A 25,028-nucleotide genomic window follows, 5' to 3' on the forward strand; every position below is an offset into this window, starting at 1 on the left:
TCTCTCTCTCTCTCTCTCTCTCTCTCTCTCTCTCTCTCTCTCTCTCTCTCTCTCTGTGTGTGTGTGTGTGTATTTGTATGTACATACCATTGCACACACATCAAGGTCAGAGAATAAGCTATAGAGCAGGCTCTCTACTGACATATGGATCCCAGGGATCAAACGTAGGTTCTCAGGTTTGGTGACAAATGCCTTAGGTACTGAACCAATTCTCTGTGCCCCTTTTAATTTTTTTAGTAGTCTCCACTGGCCTTGAACTTGGCTCTGTAGGCAAGGATGACTTGAACGTCTGTCTCCTTCCTCTTTGGGATTAGATTGTAGGTGCAGGACACCACACCTGGTTTATGCCATACAGGACTTCTTGCATGGTAGCCAAGCACTTTATATTAACATCCTCCATAGTCTTGGGACAAAAATTACCCATAGTTCTGTAAAGTTAAAATAATCGATGATCTAAAGATGGCTATCAACATTAAGAAAGCACATGTTTATAAACAGTTTATTAGCTGTTTTAGCAGTTTAGGCACAATGGAGCTTTGTAGTTAGGAGGACAGTTTTGTTTGTAAGTGATCTAAAGAAAATCTTTTTTTTTTTAAATTTAACTGACCTTTATAAATTCAAATTTTCTGATTATCCCAGACTTCATAGTGCCCACCAGAATATGTGTTTCCTATTACTAAAGTATGAATTGAAGTAAATCACAAAAGTAAATCATAAATAAATCGTAGAAAAGAGACTGTAAGTACTTTTTCATGATCATGAAGTTTTAGACTGTTCTAATTTCCTCAGCCTTAACTTCTGAACAGTTCTTAGTCTCCCATGTTTTTCTTCTTTCTAGATTCTGTATTTTAAGTAAGCAACATCATTGCAATGAAACATTGAAGTCATCCCTATATTTGGTTAGAAATCTAACACTAATTTTTTTTTTGAGACATTATCTTAGTATGTAGTCAAAGTTTGCCCTGGTGTCCACTAGATAGCTCAGGCTGACCTCACATTCTTTTTTCTTTTTTTGGTTTTTTGAGACAGAGTCTGCATAGCCCTGGCTGTCCTGGAACTCACTCTGTAGACCAGGCTGGCCTCGAACTCAAAAATCCGCCTGCCTCTGCCTCCCAAGTGCTGGGACTAAAAGGCATGCGCCACCACTGCCTGGCAAATATATATGTATGTATGTCTGTATGTAAGTACACTGTTGCTATCTTCAGATACACCAGAAGAGTGCATCAGATCCTATTACAGATGGTTGTGAGCCACTATGTGGCTGCTGGGAATTGAACTCAGGACCTTTGAAAGAGCTGTCAGTGCTCTTAACCACTGAGCCAGATCTCCAGTCTGACCTTGCCTGACCTCACATTCTTAGTAGGCCTGTTTTGGCTTCTTTGTTTGTTTGTTTTTGAGACAGGGTTTCTCTGTGTAGTCCTGGCTGTCCTGGAACTCATTCTGTAGATCAGGCTGGCCTCCACTGTTTTGGCTTCTTTTTTTTTTTTTAATATTATTTATTTATTTTGTATATGTGAGTACACTATCACTATCTTCAGAGACACCAGAAGAGGGCATCAGATCCTTCTACAGATGGTTTTGATCCAACATGTGGTTACTGGGAATTGAACTCTGGACCTTTGGAAGAGCAGTCAGTGCTCTTAACTGCTGAGCCATCTCTCCAGCCCCTGTTTTGGCTTCTTAAGTGCTGAGATTACTGTAGTGTGTTACCACTTGCAGCTAGTGATATTTTTTCATGAAAATTTTCTTTTTCTATATATGAAAATATATTTCTGTTATCATTTTTATTCTGTTGTTAATATTGACCTTTAGTCTTTGATTTCAAAAACTAAGGGTTTTTTGTTTGGTTGGTTTTGGCTTTTCAAGACAGGGTTACTCTGTGTAGCCCTGGCTGACCTAGATTTCACTCTGTAGACCAGGCTGGCCTCAAACTTACTAAGATTCTCTTGCCTCTGTCTCCTGAGTACTGAGGTTAAATGTTGTGCCACCATACCCAGCTCTAAAACCAATTTTATATTTAAGCTTTTTTTTTCTTTGATTTATATTTTGTGTTTATGGGTTTTTTGTTTTGTTTTGTTTTTTGTCTATATGTAGTGCCCAAATTGACTATAAGATGGCATCAGATCTCTTGGGACTGGAGTTAGAGAGGGTGTGAGCTGCCATGTAGGTGCTGTGAATTGAACCCCATGTTTCCTGAAAGAATAGCCAGTGGTTTTGTTTTTGGTTTGTTGTTGTTCCTAACAGGGTCTTTCTGTGTAGCTTTGGCTGTCCTAGAACTCAACTGTCCTGTCTGCCTACTGCACCCAGCTGCAGCTAGTATTTTTGGTATTTATTTATTTATTTATTTATTTATTTATTTATTTATGGTTTTCAAGATTGGGTTCCTCTGGCTGCCCTGGAACTCATTCTTTTTTTTTTTTTTTTTTTTTGGTTTTTCGAGACAGGGTTTCTCTGTATAGCCCGGGCTGTCCTGGAACTCACTCTGTAGACCAGGCTGGCCTCGAACTCAGAAATCCGCCTGCCTCTGCCTCCCGAGTGCTGGGATTAAAGGCGTGCGCCACCACCGCCCGGCCCCCTGGAACTCATTCTTAGTAGATCAGACTAGCCTCAAACTCAGAGATCCACCTGCCTCTGCTTTCTGAGGGCTGGGATTAGAAGGCATGTGCCAGCACTGCCAAGCTGTGGCCAGTGTTCTAAATCACAGTGCCATCTCTCTAGCCCCATTCTGTTTAAAAAAAATTATTTGTGCCACCTAGCTGAGTTATTGACTATAAGTAAAATTTTATTTCTCAAAGGAAAATCCCCAAGAAACAGAATTTCATCCTGTGACTTCAAAAGAGCTGTCATTTATTAATGGGAATACAGACATTGACACCACCCAATATCAGTGGAATATACCCTATTGTTGTCTCTTTGTGAGTTCTTTGCTAAGTAGGTATTTCCAGCAACTGTAGTCTGGGAAGCCTACCTAAGATGCTTTGAGAATTGATTTTACAAAATAGGATAAAAAGGCCAGAACCCTATTAAAAAACAGAAACCTTTAGAGAAGTTGGAAACAAAAGTGACTTATTCTAGCCTTCGAAGAAACATTTTTTTTTCAGTGACATTTTTTGCATTTCAAGTTCATTTAACTAGCATTAATTAAATACACATGGTGTCATTCCCCTTGGCCCAACCCCAGTGGGAATTGAAGCTAGGGCCTTTAACATGTAAAGCAAGCACTCTGTCATTGAGTTTTAATCCCTTTATCCTTCCCTACTGTCTTAGTTAGGGTTTCATTGCTGTGAAGAGACACCATGACCACGGAACTCTTATAAAGGACAACATTTAATTGGGGCTGGTTTATAGTTTCATAGATTTAGACCATTATCATCATGGTGGGAAGCATGACAGCCACCAGTTAGACTTGGTGCTGGAGAAGGAGCTGAAAGTTCTACATCTTGGTCCAAAGGCAGTAAGGAGGAGACTATGTTCTACACTGGACAGAGCTTCAGCATAGGAGACCTCAAAGCCTGCCCCAACATTGACAAATTTCGACCAACTAGACTACACCTACTGCAACAAGGCCACACCTAATAGTGCCACTCCGCACTGGTCAAATATTCAAACACCTGACTCTATGGGGGCCATACCTATTCAAACCACCACACTTACCCTTTTACAGACTGGGATTTCACCATCTAACCTAGGGTAGCCTTGAATTTGAGATCCTCCTGCCACAGCCTCCTGAGTGTTAGGATTATAGGTGTGTGCTACTATTCCTGACTTGCATATGTTTTAAAAGATAACCTCAGAGTTAGATGTAGTAGCATATAAGTATAGTCTGAGCTATTCAAGTTATTGAGATGACCTTCATTTGAACTTGGTTGTTGAGGCTAGACTGGGCAACATAGTAAGCCCTTGTCTTGATCCTTCTTCTCTTTGCCACTCTTCCCCCGCCCCCCCAAAAGAAAACTCCAGAAAAAAACAAACAAGCAAATAAACAACAAATGGACATGGTGGGGTAGGCCATTAAGCTCAGCTACTATGGATGTGTCAGTAATGGGATTAGAAAAGAGTAGTTACAAATATGTATATACATATATACATGTATGCATATATGTAATAGTGAATAATAATACTTGTAATAGTGAAACTTTTAATAGTAAAATTCTGAAGTGATTAAAATACCATAATTTTTAACTGGAAATTTTATAGTATAGAATTACAAGTTGTGTTTTTGTTCTTTTACTATCCTGAACTAATTCTAGATTAATTAGAATACATTTTATGTTATCTTTTTTTTCCCCCAATGGAAAAAAACCTCTAAGCATATTGTAGCTTCCTTTATTAGATTAGACATTTCATATACAGAAGTTAATCTAGAAGAATACATTTAAAAATCTTCAACAGACCATGCCTCCCTATAACAAAACCTTCCGAACCCTGTTTTATTATACAATCAATCTACATTAGTAATGTAAAAGAAAATACTCAAATTTCGCAGTGTCATTTTCTATCCAATTTACAGGTTTCCACTATTCGAGCTGGAGTTAGAATTCTGTAATGATTTTCCTAATGTTTTCTGTACATATTAAATAACCTAAAGAGCTGCTCCTGCAGTGTGTTCACTATTTAGCAAGTCTATTCAGTATTTCCCAGTACCATTCTCATGGCAGTGGTCTGTCTGTAAATGTAATTAAAACCTAAAAGTGCACAGTTTAATTTTCCCAAATAATGGCCTCATTCTAATATCCATGGAAACAGTTACCAATGTCATGATTAGAAACATTGAGTTAGATGTACTCTGAGCCTATACAACACAGTTATATACATAGGTAAATTATATTAGGTCCTTAGCCCATACTTACATCAAACAAATGTCTGTTTCCACAGGGTCATACCAAAACCTCAATATGGCACTAAATATAATACAGATTGTTAGCTATAATTCAGTACAGCAAGACAGGTACCAAATACCCTGATTTGACTTAGACTAATAGAACTCCAGTATATCACAGTGTTTTAAGTCCTGCCAGTGCTGCTCCAACAGACAACTAAGGTATCTAGCAAGAATGCTGTGAGACAGTAAAATTAGACAGCAAACCTTCACCTAGGGATTCTATCTGGTTATGAGCTTTGGCATTTGCCACTCATGCAAACACCCTGAAAAAAAAACAGTACACAGGTTTCAAATGGATCAACTTCATTTGTCTTAAATGCCCAAGAGCATTTTTAAAATAACTGACAGTGATTATTATCATTGTACCAAGTAAAGAGCTTACGGACCATGAGAAGGCATCTACATTATCCAGTTTGAAGACAGCAAGGAAAATACCACAGGGGACCCACATGGTTGTCCTCACCAAATTATCCAGTGTATATGACTGGCTAGAATTCTGAGTTTTGATGTTTACTAATATTCAGAGGATGAAACACAAGCATCCAGGATAAAATGAATCCAAATTTACACAGACATAGCTTGCTGTTTGTTTGCAACAAAGCAGCAAAAGAGGGCCCAGCTGGTGCCTTCACTCTTCTCTTCCTCTCTGACCCTCAAAAAAGTGCAAAATCAGAGTCACTGCTTGGTCCAAAACGAAACACACCATGTATAAGACTTGAAATCTTGGAATCCAGCATCTATTTCACAGGCTGTCTTTCATGAGAGTCAACGTCCAAAGACAGTGCTTAATTCCAGGAGAATCAGCTCTACAATCTGGTTTTGGTACACAGTATGAACTGCTATATTACCAGTCTTTCTTTCTGGCTTTAGAAGGGTGGGGCCAAAAACAATTGCTATGCTCTGATAGGTCATTCGGTTTTTTTCTCCATGTCCTATAATCCTTTTGAGGTGTCTAAACAGAATCTACATTGTATCTTGATTTGGCTTTGGCAACTGTCTAATTAGGTCCTTAACTGCAGTGACATGCTGTCTCGGTTCTTGTTTAATTGCATTAACAAAATCATTGAAATGATTAAACGTAAAAAGAGGTTCTGGTAATTCTCGGAAGAACATTTTGAGTGCTCCCATGATGACATGAATGTCTTCCCATTTACTGTCATTCAAGTCCAACTTCTCATCATGATTGACTGCAGACCTCAGCTTCTGGATCACCGCAAGGCTGCCACTCACTCTGTAGATACCATCAACATCTGAACCATGCTCTTCGACATGCTCAGTGCATAACTTCACAAACTTTGGCACTGTCCCGTTCTCCCTCTGACACAGATTAGCAAGATTAGATCCAAACACCTGATCTTTGATATAACCTTTCTCACAAACAGCTTGCAAGGTGGGGCGCCGGGTGAGAAACTTCTTTAAGTTTTTCTTAGTTTTCTTCTGCTCTGAAGAATCCATGCTGGATCCTTTCATTGAGCGAAGTTTTTTAAGCTCCTTCTGGTCTTTTTCTTTATCCTGCTTTTCTACCCCTGGTGAATCTGGTGTCTCCTCTTCAGCTGCTTCATCGGCCTCTGCTACCTGGTTACTGATAGTGCTACTAAGAACTTTAAACCAGTCATTAATAACAGCATCATTATCAGACTGAATTAGCAGTTCTGTTCGTTGGCGGGTTTTCAGCTCAAACACGTTCTTCTTGCTTGATTTGTCTTTTGATGCCATTTCAATCGCTGCCCCCTTCAGGTCCACTGTGAATTCTGGTTTGGACTGATTACTCCCAAACCAGCTTGTACTACTTCCTTAAGTTTTCGTAAAAAGTAAAGATGAACCCTGTAACACTGCCCAAGAAGACAACCAGTTCTTTCGAACCTTTTTCTCATTTTCAGTAATTTTTGTTACATTCAACAGTCCATATTTCTCCTGACCCTTGTCGTTGGAGTCCAACACAATGGTGCTATGTCTCCATTTAGTTAACACTATTGGTTCTTGCAGCCGCCTGTCCAAGCTTCTACTTTTAATTATTTCTCTTTGCTGCTGAGATGAAGCTTATACTTTGGCAGTTCCCATTCTGACAGGGATCCATCTGCATTATAGTAATACTGTCTACCTTGATCATCAACATGCTTGAGCCACTTTTCCTTAGTATAGTCACTGGTATATAAGGTATGCCCACGTTCATCTCTTCTGACCAACCCCTGGGAGGAGAACCACACTGACTATCTGACTGGCTCAAACAAACGCTGTGGTAGTTTTCTTCTGATGAAAGAGGTTCTTGCTCTCCTGGGCTCTGGAAATCTCGGCTTGTGCTCACATCCCGAGCTCATCGAGGTGGTTTCCAAGTACGGTCCTGGGTTGTGCGGTTATAGTAGTAACAATGGCCTGAACTGTCTTTGTGAGTCTCCCATTCCCCATTAACTTGAATTGCTGGGCTCCCAGGGAGAGGAGGAAGAGCAGACTGTGATATTTTCAGTTCCTGTAGGTTAGCATAGACTGGAGAATCTGGCCTTCCTTGATTAGGGGGTGTGGTTGCCCTCATCTGCTCAGTGGAGCTGCTGCTAAGCTCATCTCCAGACTCGGAATCCTGGTGTGTTCTTTCAGAGCCTTCTCCAGCTGAGTCACGTGACTGTTCCTGAGAGAAGCTAGTCTTCTCTATGTCCAAGAACTCTGGCCCAGGAAAATGACCAAATAAGCGTGTCCTATTCTGGCTGGGAACTTTAGGAGAATGTAAGTAACTGTTACATTTTCCATTATTATGGGTCAGGTCCAGGCTTAGGTTGAGAGTCTGGCCTGAATTATAATTGGATCTGAAATTCTGATTGGCGTCACGAGTAAGACCTGTTCCTTGAACAGATGTTGATGGCTTTCCAGAACTTGAAAGCTCAGGCATTCAACATTTTCTGTCGATCTCTGAAGATACACACTCGGTATCGTCTTCACAGAATTTTTTGGCAGTCCCGTTGCCTGCTTCACAGGTGGCATCAGTGCTTTCCGAGTGACCTCCTTGACACACTGTGCTGGCACATAAAATGCTTTGGAATTCTCATCAGGTCTGACTTGCCACCAGTCATCATTGGTCTTCTTCACCAGGAGGTAGCGCTCTCCTTGTCTAATCACAATCTTCCTGTCCTTTGCTTGATACTCATAATCATACTCCACCTCAATGTACGCTTGGCCTGTAGCAATCTTCCCACTTCTCTCAGCCATTTCTACTCAGTAACACTCTCAAAACAGACAGCATGCCACATTATGTCTTGTGCCTCGATGCATTAATATAACGCTATTACTTGGAAGGCTGTAAACATCTGGTGTTTCATTTATACCAAGGGTTGGAGACCTCGTGACGGGCAGCTCCCTCCTCATCCGTCGCTGTGGCTGAGTGACAGAGACCGCCCAAAGAGCGCTCAATCGGCAACCACAATCGTGCGTCCCCCTTATGTTATCTATTTAAAAGTCAGTATAAAACAAATGCTTTTGAGAGTCTGTCTTCTTTCTTTAGGCGTTACTGGCCAAAAATAATTGTAGTATTAAACTTGTAATTGTGGTGGTCACAGCACTGTATGGCTATAATATGGAATATGGGGAAACTGGGACTGGAGGATCATGTGAGGGCAGGCATTGAGACCAGCCCGGGCAACATAACATGCCCTTAAGCATAGTTATGAGTTAAAGTGGAACAATTGCCACAAATTCCATTCTAGAATTACTTACTTAATATTTAGACTAAATATTGACTATGAGACCTGTAAAATATTTATATTGAACTACATGAGAAAATTATAGTTTCAGTTCTTGCTAAATGTGTAGTTGGTACATGGTAATATCAAATGACATGCCCCCTAAGTTCTCATTATAAGAATGGGGTAATATTTTTCTGCAAGTGAATTTAGTCTTGTTTTTTTTAAAGTAAATATTATATGAAGATTTGGGGACTGTCAAAATTGCTAATCCATGTGTTTGGGAGATTCTCAGGGAGATAGTTCTGAAATATGGTCAGAATTTAGTGAGTAGAGCTTTCACTAACTTTGTTTTATCCTCTTGTGGACATACTAGAGGATGGCAAAGGGAGTGTGAGGAACTGGACAGTTGACGTGTTGTGAGAAAGGTTTGTGCCTATCTGTCAGCTGAGGCAGGCATTACAGTACTGTGGGAATAGACATATTATTCTTTAAAAGGTTTTAAACATTACATTTGTATTTGTGTATTTGTATGCTTGTGCACACCTATACCACATGCAGGTCAGAGAACAATTTGCAGGAGTTGGTTCTCTCCTCTGATCCTGTGGGTTCTGGGGATCAGACTCAGGTCTTCAGGTTCGGCAGCAGGCATCTTAACCTGCTGAATCATCTCACCTGCCCCAAGTATTTTACTTTTCTATCACTAAGTAAGTATTTGAGTTGAGGGGCTGGAGAGATGGTTCAGCAGTTAAGAACACTGGATACTATTGTGGGGGCTTCCAGGGGTCCCACTTGGAGTTCAATGATAAAGACAGAGATATCTGTATAAGGCTATTAGCTTGTTTGCTGGGGCTTCCCTCAGCTACCCATCTAGACTCAATCTGACTTTCCTGCCCTGCTCCTGTTCTGCTTCTCTCTGCCCCAGCTCCAGCAGCCTGCTCTTCATTTATCAAAAGCCACACTCTATTCTCATACAAAAATGCTATTACCATAGTGGGGGAGTTTCCACAGCTTACTCATTTTGAACCAATCAGCAGCCAGACTACACTCCATTCATATCTTAGTGTGGCCTTTTGGCCAGATTGAAGGCAATGTGCTTCCCCATGGCAGCTTGCTTTTTAACATGACAATCTCAGAGAATCCTCTTTTTGGGCAGGTGAGGAAGCAACAAACATATATAAAGCAGGTCTTGTGGGCTATAGAAATGACAATGTCATATATCCTACCAGCACCTGACTCTGCAGGCATAGCAACTAACAATTGAGAATACAGGGACACATCTTCATAGCCAGTTGATATAGTATGTATGATAATAGTAGGTTATCCCAACAGGCTGTTCTCCTAGAAGACCTGGGTTTAATTCCCAGGTAGCTGGGTTTAATCCACATTGTAGCTCACAACCATCTATAACTGTAGTCCAAGGAATCTCATGTCCTCTTCTGGAGTCCTCAGACACTGCATGCATGTTGTGTACAGACATGCAAGCAAGGCAAAACACCCATACACATAATAAATTAGCCTGGTATAATTGTACACGCCATTAATTCCAGCACTTAGGAGGTAGAGCTGAGTGAATACAGGCCAGTCTGGTCCATATAGGGAGTTGTAGGTTAGCTGGGGGCTACATAGTGAGACTGTGTTTCAAAAAAATTTGTTTCTTAACTGAATAATTTTCTTAACACACACTGTTCCTTATCCATGCTAGCTTCTTTGCATAAGAGACTATATGCTGTTTGGTGATAAGAATATTCTAGTTGGCTGTACATTTGTATTCCTTTTTAGGAAGAAATAAATGGACAAAGCATATCGAAAGGAACAGAATTGGTTATCTACAAGCATGTGCTTATGTTTCTGTGAGCTTGGTTAGAATGACTTGGTCAAATGAGAAAGACCATACTTCTTATAGTCCTGTTAACAATCAGGTACCATTTCCTTGTAGCCAATCCATTATTGGTAATCTTTTTGCATTACTCTGAGGCATTTTTTACATATGTTTATTTATTTTGTATATGTGTGGGTCTTTGTATGCTATGGAGTGTGCAAGTTAGAGGACAACCTGCCAGGAGTCTGTTTTCTCTTTGCACTATGTGAGTTCTAGACCTTGAACTCAGGTTGTCAGGCTTGATAGCAAGTGTGTTTAATGCTGGCCATATTGCCAGCCCCACTATGAGTTTGTTTTTCTTTAATAGAAGGACTTTGTTTTTTTCGTCCCAGAGATATCCCACATCATCCTTATAATCTGGCTGGGTAACTGCAGTCTCCCTCTCACATGCTGGAGGATTCCTTTTCAGACACAGATGCCATCCAAAACTTCTTGCTGTCCTTGTTCTTAACTGTTAAATGCCTTGTTGAATTGAAGTGATGGGATTTGAAAAAAGTTCAATATCATTTTCTTCAAAGATTAACTCACCCATATGGGCTTGAGAAACAGAACCAGCAGCATCTGAACTCATCCAAACCCTGAGAGTGTATTTTTCACCCAAGAAGTTTCAGATTTCAACCAGAGACCCATTCTCATACCACAACTAGAAACAGCTTTTTCCAGTAAATAACACAATCTCAGGGTTCACCATGTGAACCTACAACAAGTCTTCATTTTCACAATAAATGCAACAAAGAGAGAACAACCTTCATCTCTGTTCTTGTGATCTGTCAGGGGTCGGAGTGTTTCCTCTGAGTATTAACATTTGAAAAATACAGTTGCATATGACTTGTACAAAATGAGAGCACTAATCTAATGATTTTTTTAATTCCTCTTAGCTATAAATCTTTTTTTTAAAGATTTGTTTATTTTTTATTTATATGAGTACACTGTAGCTGTCTTCAGACACACCAGAAGAGGGCATCAGATCCCATTACAGATGGTTGTAAGCCACCATGTGGTTGCTGGGAATTGAACTCAGGACCTCTGAAGAGCAGTTGGTGCACTTAACCACTGGGCCATCTCTCCAGCCCGCTATAAATCTTTTTACTTTCATAGTGTATATATTTAGTAGTATCATTACAGATGTATAGGTAAGCATTAGGAGGAATTTTATTTAATTATTTTCTATTGAAAACTATTTTTTTTTATATATAATGTTCTGGTCACGGTTTCTCCTCCCCTCCCAACTTCTCCTCACTGCCCCATCCATACAATTCCCATACCTTCTTTCTCTCTTTTGAGGAAACAAACAGGATATATATATATGACAAAACAAATTTTTTTATTGCCAGTGGTTGTCAGTTGGTGATAGCTTCTTGGTTAGGGATGGGAGCCCTTGCACCGGTACAGGCCCTGTGCATACTGCCTGTGCATTCATATGCATGTCAGTACTGTTCTGTTACAGTTGGAAAGCCCTGTTTCTTTGGTGTCTTCCATACCCTCTCAATCTTAGAATCTTTCTGCTTCCTCTCCTGCATAGTTCACTGAGCCCTGAGGGGAGGGGAAGGATGATGAAGTCATCATCTATGACTGAGTGTTGTAAACTCTCTTAGTCTTTGCACATTGTCCGGCTATGGGTCTCAGTTCCTATCTACTACAAGAGGAAGCTTCTCTGATGGCAAACTGTGAGATACTGATCTACAGGTATAGCAGGTTGTTAGGAGTTATTTTGTTGCTATGTCCTTTTGGCAAAACAATTGTATTTCATTCCAATCCAATCTCAATAGAAGGAACTTTAAAGTGTTGAAATATAATTGGTATTACCACTATGTCACTGATATTACCTAGTTGTATGTTTCAGTTGAGCCTTATTTAACTCCAAAATGATTCAAAAATGACCAACATTTGATCTATAGGCTACATGTTTTTCTTTTTTTTTGGTTCGGTTTTTTTGAGACAGGGTTTCTCTATGTAGCCCTGGCTGTCCTGGAACTCACTCTGTAGACCAGGCTAGCCTCGAACTCTCCAACTCAGAAATCTGCCTGCCTCTGCCTCCCAAGTGCTGGGACTAAAGGCGTGCGCCACCACCGCCCGGCTGGCTACATGTTTTTTAGGATAGATATGAATTCAACCTAGAACAAAATTGTAAACTTACTTAGAATTACGATTTTTTTTTTTTTGGTAACTCCACTGGGGAAGGGGAGGTGATCTTGAAATGGGTGTTGTAGGTGACGTGGCACAGTGTCTGAGCGTTAGACATGCTTGATACTGCCACTGCTAGATTATCCTGAGGCACTTCAGACCTCAGAATTTAATGTCATTACTCCAGTGTGTATTTTTCACAGATTAGTACTTTAAAAAACATGAGCCATGCCGGGCGGTGGTGGCGCACGCCTTTAATCCCAGCACTCGGGAGGCAGAGACAGGTGGATTTCTGAGTTCGAGGCTAGCCTGGTCTACAGAGTGAGTTCCAGGACAGCCAGGGCTATACAGAGAAACCCTGTCTTGAAAAACCAAAAACAAAAAAACAAAACAAACAAACAAACAAACAAACAAAAAACAAAAAAAAAACCCAAAAAAACATGAGCCATATTTTTAGCACTATAAAGAATGACACAGTTTTGATAGTTAATTTCACTGTGAAACAATGTACTAAACATTCCCAAGCAACATTCTCATTTCTAGGCAATTAAACTCCCGCATAAATAATAGGACTATGTTTTTCCTTGTTACTGTTTATTTAGGCTAGCAATATGACTGCTGAAGAAACGGTGAATGTCAAAGAGGTTGAGATCATTAAGCTGATTTTGGACTTCTTGAATTCAAAGAAGCTTCATATTAGTATGCTGGCACTTGAGAAGGAGAGTGGAGTCATAAATGGCCTATTTTCAGACGATATGCTTTTCCTGAGGTATGTTAACATCATTACTATAAGACTTACCAGTAGCTCTTCCAAAGAAGAGTAGTAATAGGGTAATATGCATAATACCTCATGAAATACTATAAGTGTAATTAAAATTATTTTTTCATAATGGAATATTTGCAATGTGCAGTAATATAGGTATAGAATGTTTCTAGTGGTAACATGTGTAGTCTTCAGAATTACAGCCTTAAGTGTGGTATCAATTTTAAAAGTCCACAAGAAATCCAAGGCACTGGGAAGATAAAACATTTCTAAGCCAGGCGGTGGTGGCGCACGCCTTTAATCCCGGCACTTGGGAGGCAGAGGCAGGTGGATTTCTGAGTTCAAAGCCAGCCTGGTCTACACAGAGAAACCCTGTCTTGAAAAAAACCAAAAAAAAAGAAGAAGAAGAAGAAGAAGAAGAAGAAGAAGAAGAAGAAGAAGAAGAAGAAGAAGAAGAAGAAGAAAACATTTCTAAAGTATGTACAAGGAGTGTATAGAAATGAATTTCATAAAGTAAAACATTTATTATAAAATATATTTATTATTAAAAATAAAGAAAATTCACCAGTACCTAGAAACAGTTGTGATTCTTGCATTTATGTCTATCACACACTTATATATTATTTCATTTTGTTTTGATTTTATATGTATGTGTGTTTTGTGTACCAGGTGCATGCCTGGTCCCTATGGAAGCCAGAAGAGGGTCTCAGATCCCCTGGAACTAGAATTAGAGATAATTGTGAGCTGCCATGTGGGTTCTAGGGGTTGAACCCAGGTCCTCTGGGAGAGCAGCTAGTGCTTTTAGCCACTGAACCACCTCTCCAACCCCCTTTGTGTATATTTTTTAAAAATAGCAAAAATTTCCCAGACATTGTAGTATATGCCTTTAATCCCAGCATTTGAGTGGTAGAGGTAGGCAGACTTCCTGCCCAGCCAGAACGACATATACAAAGCAAGACTGCCACAATTGAAATTGTAACTTTGTTTTGTTTTGCAGGAATTCTCTGTGATTGCCCATTTTAAAATCATTGTTTCTAATTTCCTACTGAGCAGTTTATATGGATGAGACTTTTTGTATCTTGAATTATTTTCCTAGGGCACGATTTTTAGAGGGGAGATTTGCAAGGCAAGGGGGTTTGCCATATTTTCCACAGTGGAAAACTGAATATATCCCAGGCTGACTTTGATGGAAAAGATAACACCAATCTCTCACATAGAAATATATTCTATTTTAATGATTCTATATATCCTTGAGATGGAGTGTATATTTTTTAAAAAGGAACCATTCCTAATTTATAAACATCAAGCTGAAAGGAGAGCACAGAGGTTTATTGAGTGATCTCGTTACATCTCCCTGAACCCCACTGTGGTCCTCTAGCCTCAGGAGCCTATCGTGAGGACCAGTACAAAAGTAGTGTTCTTTTGCCCTTGTCTTTCCTTTCCTTTTCCCTTTCCTCTTTCCTCCTCCCTCCCTCTTCTTCCTCTTCCCCATCCTCTTCTTTTTGTTTTGGAAACAGGGTTTTTCTCTGTATCCCTGGCTGTCCAGTAACCCATTCTGTAGACCAGGATGGCCTTGAACTCGGAGATTCGCCTGCCACTGCCTCCTGAGTGCTGTGAATAAACGTGTATGTCATCATGCCTGTCTTGCCCTTGTCTTTCAAGTGTTGATACCTCTGGAATTTAGCACTGCCCCACCCCCCCAGTACTTTCTAGGAGCCTGTTGGTTTGTGATGAAATTTTACTGGTCTGAGGTGAAATGGAAAAAATTAGTAAGTTTTAAGCTAATGTATTCATTTAAAGATCTAATCTATGAAATTGTGTCCTTCCTCCATTTTTAAGATTAAAATATCTCTTTATAAAACTACTATGATATATATTGTTATTGGTTATTATTCTTTAAATAAAATATTGGAAATATTGGAAATCTTATATTGATCTTTCTTCCCATCCCTCCATTTTATAAATTTACTATCATATACTCAAAATTGAGAAATTGTTATTGTAAAAGAATACTACTAATGTTTGAAGAGTCAGAAGTTAATTTCATTATTTGCTTTTAATGTCTATTTTGTCATGTCTTCTGTCATTTATTAGTGTGACCTGAATTGATGAACATTCTGGATTTTTCTTTATTTAGGCAGCTAATTCTGGATGGTCAATGGGATGAAGTTCTTCAGTTCATTCAGCCTCTAGAATGTATGGAAAAATTTGACAAAAAGAGGTAGGATTTTATTTTAAAGTTTTGATGTCTTGTCATTAACAGAAACCTAGCAACAAAACAGAACAATAAATGCATATAAGATGCAGCCTTCCTATGAAACAGCACATAGTGGATCCTGGCTGTATTAGCGCACTCTAGTTACACAGTTACAGTTCTTAAAGTCTTTGCAAGTTCCATATGCAGATCGACTCAGTCAGTAGTATGTATTCAGACTTCCGCATGTGAAGTAGTGAAGTACATACAGAGACATCTTTCTGCTGACTCTTGGCCTTCATTGTTCAATGAGCAGTCAGTTGTCCTTATCTAACCTCCTGAGTCTAGATTTATAGATGAATGCTTCCATGCCGGGTATCATTCAGCTCTTTAATCATTTTAATGTTTCCTCTTTCACAGATTCCGTTATATTATCCTGAAGCAGAAGTTTCTAGAAGCTTTGTGTGTTAACAATGCAATGTCTGCAGAAGATGAGCCCCAGCATGTAAGATTTTTATTCCTGAAGGTTTGCGCCCTAGTCTTGTTTTCAGCTATTTTATTTAATAAATCAGAAGATTATTATCATGGGTTTTCCAAGGTTTTGTGAGCTATGATGAGGCAAGAATATATATGCATGCTATGGTATATGCAGACATAGTACTTTTAATCTGTAATCCTTTTAAACTTATTCTCCGATTAAACCAAAGTGCTATGTGAATACTTCAAAGGTATTCTCCTTTAAGGTAAGTTAGACCAGGACCTGTTAAATGTCTACCTCCTTTGACTCTTTTTTACCCTAGAAAAATTTATATGACCCTGGATTTATTGGTATTCAAATAAAGAATTTAGTGATCACAAATCTAAGGAATTTTATTGTAAAATGTTATACATACTGTTTTAACATACTGTTTATTAATGATGAAAGCAAATTTATATGCTAATGAGATAGATATGTATTTTAAGTTAATATTTATGTATATTCATTTATTTGTATATGTATATATGTGAGGTATACATCCCCCCTTGTGTGTGTGTGCATGCATGTGTGTGTGTGTGTGTTTGTATGTACATGGAGTCTAGTGTGTCCTTATAGGTTGTCCTCCTCAGTCACTGTCTGCCTTGTTCCTTTGAAGCAAGGTCTAGGAAGGATTGCTGTTTTCTTTTTTCTTTCTTTTTTTTTTTTTTTTCTTTTTTAGCAAGGCTGGCAGCCAACAAGCCCCAGTGATCCTGTGTCTACCTACCTAGTCCATGCTGGGGTTATAGGCATGTGTGAACCATGCTTGGTTTTTACATGGGTGCTAGAATCTTGGTCTTCTCACAAGCAGAGCAAATGTTCCTAACAGTTGAATCCTCTCTCTAGCCTCAGCCTCTATATGTTTATTTAAATTAAAAAAATGTATGTGTTTATGATTTATATATGTGTGTGTGTGTGTGTGTGTGTGTGAGAGAGAGAGAGAGAGAGAGAGAGAGAGAGAGAGAGAGAGAATATATATGCATGCTATGGTATATGTATAGAGGTCAGAAGACAATCTTGGGTCTCTGTCTTCACTTTCTAGCTTGTTGAGGCAAAGTTTCTGTGTTGTTTGCTTCTGTATATGCCACACTGGCTGGTCTGTGAGCTTCCTGAGATTCTCCTGTGTCCACTTCCCATTTTTCTGTACCAGCCCTGGAATTATGAACATGTTGCAAACCTCTAGGGCTTCAGTGGGTTCTAGGGATTTGAGTCCAGTTTATTATATTGCACAGCAAGTACTTTACCTACTGAGCCACCTCTCAAGTCACTCTCTTCTCTTTTAAAGAAAGGGTTTCTGAGTTTGGTTCCTAACATCTACATGATGGCTCATGACCATCTGTAACTCTGGTTCCAGGTAATTCAACACCATCTTCTGGCCTCCCGGGGCTCTGGGTACACATATGGTCACATATATGTATGTCACCTCCTGTACCTAACACTCCTGTACCTAAAAGAAAGAAAGGGGGAGGAAAAAGACAGGCTTCCATGGAGCCTGTGTTGGCTTTGAGTTGGTTTATGGCAGGATGGTATTGAGCTTCTTCTTCTTCTTTTTTTTTTTTAAATTTTATTTTCGAGACAGGGTTTCTCTGTATGTCTCTGGCTGGGTATTGAGCTTCTATAACACCTTCCTGTCTCTGCCTCTGTCTCCTGATGCTTGCTCACTGTTATATAAAGGAGTAAATATTGGCTAAGTATTTTTATATTACAGGATGTTGTCGCACATCTTTAACTCAGTGTTGGATCAAGTGTTAAAATTGTATCATTTATTTATTTTCTCACACTTCATGGTAAAAGTGTGTGGAGGTTGCCAGAAAGCTTGCAGGAGTTGGTTCTCTCCTTCAGCCATCTAGGTCCCAGGGATAAACTGAGGTCCTCAGAGTTGGTGGCAGGCAACTCTTTACTCTCAGCTATCTTGCCAGCCCTTGGTCAATAATTTGATTTTATAATTGTTAATGATGATAATATATTGCATAAATACATAATACAAAATGGCAGAAGTATGCTTAGGACCATTTTAGAAATCATTGAAAATTTTGTTTTAATCTCAAATCAGAATTAGTCAAAAGTTTTAAAATGAAGCTCAAATAAGCAGCTCAAACATAAACTTTGAATTGAATTTTTTGAAGCAGAGTTGAGGTTTTTAAAAGCTATTCTAAAATAGATTTTAACCACCAAGGATTAGAACAGTGGTTCTCAACATTTATTGCTTTGAGTTCTCTCTCTCTCTTTCTCTCTCTCTCTCTTCTCTCTCTCTCTCTCTCTCTCTCTCTCTCTCTCTCTCTCACACACACACACACACACACACACACTCTCACACACTTGTGCTATTCACAAGTGTAGAGATCAGAGGACAATTTGAGGCAGTTCTCTCCTTCCACCATGTGGATCCTGGGGATTAAACTCTGTTGTCAGGTTTGACAGCACGTACATCACCTACTGAGCCATCTTGCTGGCCCAGTTCTAGTCCTTATGTCTTTGCAACAAATGTTTTTATCCACTGAGCCCCACCCACAACAGATGAATTGTGGGGAATTCAGAACATAGCAAAATCTAATGGTTAATATAATGACATTTTGTTTTCCATGATGAAGAAACTTTTACCAGATGATGTCACAAGTAGAAAAAACAATGGAACAAGTTTTTAAAACTCAACTTGTTGTTTTGAGTTTGTCACTAACTAATTGATTCAGTCTGTATCCCAGTTACTCCTATGTGTAAGATAGGCCCATATACTTAAATTCTATCAGCTGTGTCTAGACTTCTGACACTGGGACATGACATCGTCATCTACACTGCTTACTCTCAAGAACCACACAACTGGGTTAGAAAAAAACCACCTTAATGTTTTAGGTACATTTACATTTTGGGTTGGGCCATATTCATAGCTAACCTGGGGCACATACTACTCACAGGTCACAGGTTGGACATGCCCTCTGGGTATCTGACAATATTTAATATACACATTGTTGTCAGTCATCTCATCTAAGCTTCTTCCCGCTGTTTCTATTGTTTTTGTAGTGTTTTGTAGTATAAATGCTCCCTGTTGTGAATTTTGCATTTCTCCCTATATCAGAATTTATTCCAAGACAAGTTAAGAACCAGCTCAGTTGAGACTGAGATAATGGCTCTTTTGCATTTGAGCTAAACCAAATAATCAGGTTTTTAAAACAAACTTTTGTCATCCTTCAGTTTTCACTTTCATTGAGTTGTGCATGGAGACACTCAACTCTAATTATAGTATTCATAAGACCGGGGAGACAGGAGGAGCTTGAGTTCAAGACCAGCCTGAGCTACATAGAGACCCTGTATCTAACCACACTAACAAAATGAAAGTAACTTAAAGAACAAACGTTTTCAAAGAATTTTAAGTCTGAATTGAATTAGAATATTATTTTTTTGTAGGTAAAATTTTAATTTGGTAATTAACCAATTTTTTTCATTTTTAAGTTGTGAAAACATCACTGGTTAAAAATTATTACACACTGTACAAATTATATGGATGTTCTCTGGCACCAACGTCTATCTTTTATGCTTTCAACTTTCATATTTCACTTTAAGGTGATCATTTGCCTTGCACCGCTTTATAGTCACCCTTTGTTTTCCAGTTGGAATTTACTATGCAAGAAGCTGTCCAGTGTCTACATGCTCTCGAGGAGTACTGCCCTTCTAAAGATGATTACAGCAAGCTCTGTCTGCTCCTCACCCTGCCTCGTCTGACCAATCATGCTGAATTTAAGGACTGGAATCCCAGCACTGCACGAGTTCACTGCTTTGAAGAGGTCTGTGTCATGGTTGCGGAGTTCATCCCTGCCGACAGGAAGCTAAGTGAGGCTGGCTTTAAAGCAAGTAACAATCGCCTGTTCCAGCTGGTAATGAAGGGCTTACTTTATGAGTGCTGCGTAGAATTTTGTCAGAGTAAAGCGACTGGTGAAGAAATTACAGAAAGTGAAGTCCTTCTTGGCATCGACCTCTTATGTGGCAATGGTTGTGATGATTTAGATCTAAGTTTATTGTCTTGGCTTCAGAATCTCCCTTCTTCAGTCTTTTCTTGTGCATTTGAACAGAAAATGCTTAATATTCATGTAGACAAACTTCTGAAGCCTACAAAAGCTGCATATGCTGATCTGTTGACTCCTCTTATCAGCAAACTGTCTCCCTACCCTTCATCTCCAATGAGACGGCCTCAGTCAGCCGATGCCTATATGACTCGCTCTCTCAATCCTGCTTTGGATGGCCTCACATGTGGATTAACCAGTCATGATAAGAGGATCTCAGATCTTGGGAACAAAACTTCTCCAATGTCACACTCCTTTGCTAACTTCCACTATCCAGGGGTACAGAACCTCAGCAGAAGCCTCATGCTTGAGAATACAGAGTGTCACAGCATCTATGAAGAATCTCCCGAGCGGTAAGCATTTACTCCTAAAAATTAGAACATTGTCAGTTCTAAGTAATCAGTAGTATGTGTATGCAAATGCTCTTGCTGGTCAGTAGTACTTTGTAGTTTTAAGAATTTTAAGTTTATTTTTAAAGTTAGATTATAAAGTAATGGGTCTCACAGTGGTGCACATTTTTATAAATACGTGTTATTATTATTACTTTGTTGTGATTTATTTCCTTCACTGTGCTTCCCTGCTTCTGTCAACTTCTGGTCATATCCTTCCTCCAGTATGTTTTCATGCACGTGTGTTCCGTTTTCCTTTTTTCTTCCCTTCCTTAAGATACCTTTCTTCCCTGCCGTAATCCCCTTTCTAGTGTGATAATATACATACACCGTACGTATAAATATAATTCTAAATATAGGTCCTCCATAGGGAAAAATGTGTAGTAAACATCTTTAATCCTAGCACTTGGAAAGCAGAGGTAGGTGGATCTCTTGACTTCAAGGCCAGCCTGGTCTACATAGTGAGTTTCAGGACAGCAAGGGCTATATAGAGAAACACTGTCTTAAAAAATTAAAAATAAATAAAAAAAATCTTGAGTAATTAAAAAAGTAGAAAGATATGTTTTACTTTTATTGTCAATATAAATAAGCCAAATAAAGTTTCTTAATAAAATTTTAAAAGTCTTAAAACTCTATAGAACCATATGAGAGGTAAAAATAAATATTTGAATAACAAAATCACAATTCATATTGCATAAAGAGTCCATGGATATTAAATCTTCTAGCCTTTGCAGTTTGTAGATGACTCTGGGCCACAAAGAATGGAAATGAATTTCCTGAAAACACAGATTTTATATTAGAGACTCTGTTTCCAGAGTAAATGTGTGTTCTACCTGGGCATGGCAGTACACACCTGCAGCTGCAGTATGAGCGGGACTGAAGATCCCAGCAGTACACACCTGCAGCTGCAGTGTGCGGGAGGCTTTTTGCTGTCACAAAAGCAAACACCTTCTCTCTAAGCACGTTCTATATTTTGAATCGATTTTCTATAGTTAAAAGGGTAGAGATCTATTTTTTTAAAATAATTTATAAACATTAAATTCTTAATATTCTTTTTAAATGCAAGAAGAATTCTCCTAAATGTATTTTTTTACTCCCATCTGTTTTTTCTACTTTTTGGAAGAAGTGATACACCTGTTGAGGCCCAGCAGCCTGTGAGCAGTGAACCCCTGTGCCAGGGTTCAGGGTTAGAAAAAGAGCCTGCAAATGGAGCACAGAACCCAGTTCCAGCTAAACAAGAAAAAAATGAGGTAATATTTATTGAATGCCATGTGCTTTAAAGTTATACTCTTTGTAAAAATAATAGAATTAGATAAAGATTTTTAATATTTTGGAGTAGTACAAAGATTTTAGATATTCTTACTGGCTTTTTTTGTTTTTTTTTTTCCCAAAGAATTTAATAGTATGTTTAGTTGTCATTGAGTATTTTATAACTACAATGCCACATATTGGCATTGCATGACTTAAATAATTGAATTTGTATTAAATGTGGCTAATTTTCATTTTAAAGGCATATACTGTATATTTTACTTATTGTACTTAATAAACAAATTTTAAATATATAATATAGAGCAATACTTTTATCTAAACCTAAGGTTCCATTCTTATGTTTTTGACAGGAAATTGTATTATGATAGATTATAAATTTTATGTGTTATTCCACTTGAAGATGTGTTAAATGTGATTTTTTTTTGTTTGTTTTGTTTTTTCAAGACAGGGTTTCTCTGTGTGTAGCCCTGGCTGTTGACCTGGAACTCACTCTGTAGACCAGGCTGGCCTGGAACTCAGAAATCCGCCTGTCTCTGCCTCCCAAGTGCTGGGATTAAAAGCATGCGCCACCACCGCCCAGCATTTTTTTCTTTTAAAAAAAAAAATTTGTGTGTGTGTGTGTGTGTGTGTGTGTGTGTGTGTGAGAGAGAGAGAGAGAGAGAGAGAGAGAGAGAGAGAGAGAGAGAGAGACAGAGAGAGAGAGGGGGGTATGCAAGTGCACATGCCACAGTGCATGAGTGTAGGTCAGAGGAGAATTTGTGGGAGATAGTTCTCTCCAGAATCAAGCTCAGGTTGTCAAGTTTATATGGGAGTTACTTTTATCCACTTGCCCATCTCTCCAGCCCCTAAACAATTGTTTCAGTGGATGAATGGGAAATACTGATGATGAATTTAAAATTAACTATTACTCATGAAAACATATTTTGAGCCCAGTTTTTAGACAAATATGTTTCTATCTATAGAAACCTATTATATGCTCAGTATTAAATATGTTTTTGTTTTGTTTTTCTTTTTGTTTTTTTGTTTGTTTGTTTGTTTGGTTGGTTTTTCGAGACAGGGTTTCTCTGTGTAGCCCTGGCTGTCCTGGAACTCACTCTGTAGACCAGGCTGGTCTCAAACTCCGCCTGCCTCTGCCTCCCAAGTGCTGGGATTAAAGGCCTGTGCCACCACCCCCAGCTTAAATATGTTTGATAAGGTTAATATTTTTACCAAATAGTAATACAGTCTTTAAAAAGGTATCTAATTAAGTAATGCCAAATTTATCATTATCTACATGCACATTCTCTATCTGTATGCTCGTTATTACTGTCAGTTTGCATGTTTACTTTGGGCTAGTCAGGAACAGACAGTAACCAGTCATTTCAGTCCAGAGTAAAGCAACAGGACCAGTAATCGGCGACGATTAAGTTGTTGCTGTTTTTTTCGTAGAGTAATGTGAGTTTTAAATTGTTCTAATTGTAGTTTGATTCAGCATTTTTAGATGATGTTGAAAAAACATAGTTCAGTAATGGTCTGTTCAACAATATGTATTGTTTTTCTAATATTTTTAAGCTTCGAGATTCTACCGAACAGTTTCAGGAATATTATAGGCAAAGATTACGCTACCAGCAGCATCTAGAACAGAAGGAGCAGCAGCGGCAGATATACCAGCAGATGCTTCTTGAAGGAGGAGTGAACCAAGAGGATGGTCCTGATCAGCAGCAGAACCTTACTGAACAATTCCTTCATAGGTCTGTTTGTCTCTATAAATAAGAGATTTGTTTACAGCCATTCAGAGCACACAGTGAAGGCTAGGGCTGGAGAGGTGGCTCACCGTTAACATCACATGATGCTTCTTAGAGAAGATCCAGGTTCAGTTCCCACCACCCTCATGGTGGTGCAGAAAGCGCCCAACCACCTATAACTCCTCTTCTGGCCAAGTAAACATGTGGTGCACATATGTACATGTAGGAAAACATTCATGCACATGAAATAAATCTTTAAATACATGCAGTAACTGCTACTTTTCATGTAGTTTGGAATTTTCAGGATTTTAGAAATTTTTTTTTGTAACATAAAATTGCATAATGTCTTTCAGTTAAAAAACCTAGTTCTGTCTTTCTTCCCTGAGTAACTACAGCTGCAGTGTGGTGGTTCAGCTCACCGGCTGGAAGCTTGTGGGCTAGCTGGGTCCATTTTTACCCAAGGTAGATGAGGATATAGGAGAAGTTACTTTGTTTCTTTTCTATTTAAATTCTAACATTTTATGTGCTAGTGTTTTGTCTCTGTGCCTGTCTGTGTGCCAAAGCATGACTGGTGATCATAGAGGCTGTAAGAAGTCATTGGATCCCCAGGGACCGGAGCTACATACAGACAGTTGTGAGATATCATGTAGGTGCTGGGAATTGAACCCAGGCCCTCTGGAAGAACAGTCAGTGAGAAGGAGAAGAGCCAACTCCTCTGTTGTCTTCTGGCCTCCACAAGCATGCTGAAGCACTTGCACACACCCCCTAATGATTAATTAGTAATTAATTAAATCTACTTTTTTTTTTTTTAAGACACGGTTTCTTTGTAGAGTCCTGGCTGTTTTGAAACTTACTCTGTAGACTAGGCTGTCCTTGAACTCACAGAGATCTTCCTGCCTCTGCCTCCCTCCTGAGTGTTGGGACTAAAGGTACATGTCACCACTACCCAGCATGATCAACTTCTAAGCCCACAGGGTAGTGAGGTCTATGTTGTGTGTGCTAGTGCTGCACCAACATTTTATATTCTTGATTGTTTGCTCAGTATTATACTTGGCATCGGTGATTGGGCACTTGAAGGTCTATTCTGTCCCGCCTTTATCCTAGCCGACTTTAAGAGGCTGGGCTATAGAATGAGACCCAGACTCAGAGAAAGAGAGAGAGACTCTAAAATGACAATCAGACTGATGTGAGCATTTTGAAGTCTCTTTATACTTAATGTCCAGATTTGCTTAATGTCTTTTGGGTGGGGGGGCATATCACAGGATTAATGTTTCACAAAAAAATAATTTTGGAAATTCTAATTAAATTTGTACCTAATACATATTTAATAAATATTGAATTTTCCCCTGATTTTTGTTACATTTTTTGTTTTGGTTTTTGAGTTGTTTCTGTGTACTTCAGGTTAGCCTCAGCCTTGCAAGTACTGGGATGATTATAGGCATTTGTTAGTATGCCTGTCTTTTACAAAAGACTTTCAAAAACCAAACACACACACAATGTTTAGTAAAGGGAAAGGAGAAAGCACAGTGAATTATCATACTTCAGTAATCATACCAATTATGTT

General features: G+C 38.9%; 1 protein-coding gene and 1 pseudogene across 5 annotated transcripts in view; one reads left to right on the forward strand and one right to left on the reverse strand.

The window, feature by feature from the left end:
* The window catches only part of Wdr47 (WD repeat domain 47), a 52,241-nt gene that overhangs the window by 7,348 nt on the left and 19,865 nt on the right, over window positions 1-25,028 (forward strand). For 3 of the 5 annotated variants that reach the window (XM_028757294.1, XM_028757296.1, XM_028757292.1), the window contains exons 2-7: window positions 13,159-13,325; window positions 15,457-15,540; window positions 15,934-16,018; window positions 19,633-20,435; window positions 21,595-21,721; window positions 23,292-23,470. In XM_028757294.1, coding sequence (XP_028613127.1) covers window positions 13,168-13,325; window positions 15,457-15,540; window positions 15,934-16,018; window positions 19,633-20,435; window positions 21,595-21,721; window positions 23,292-23,470 — 1,436 coding nt within the window. In that variant the 5' untranslated portion in view covers window positions 13,159-13,167. The remainder of the gene's footprint in view (window positions 1-13,158; window positions 13,326-15,456; window positions 15,541-15,933; window positions 16,019-19,632; window positions 20,436-21,594; window positions 21,722-23,291; window positions 23,471-25,028) is intronic. The other 2 variants (XM_028757295.1, XM_028757293.1) reach the window with 1 other exon arrangement.
* On the reverse strand, window positions 5,648-8,080 carry LOC114612345 (annotated as a pseudogene).

This window comes from Grammomys surdaster, unplaced genomic scaffold, assembly GCF_004785775.1.
Source record: "Grammomys surdaster isolate TR1022 unplaced genomic scaffold, NIH_TR_1.0 126158, whole genome shotgun sequence".
NCBI classification, from domain to species: domain Eukaryota; kingdom Metazoa; phylum Chordata; class Mammalia; order Rodentia; family Muridae; genus Grammomys; species Grammomys surdaster.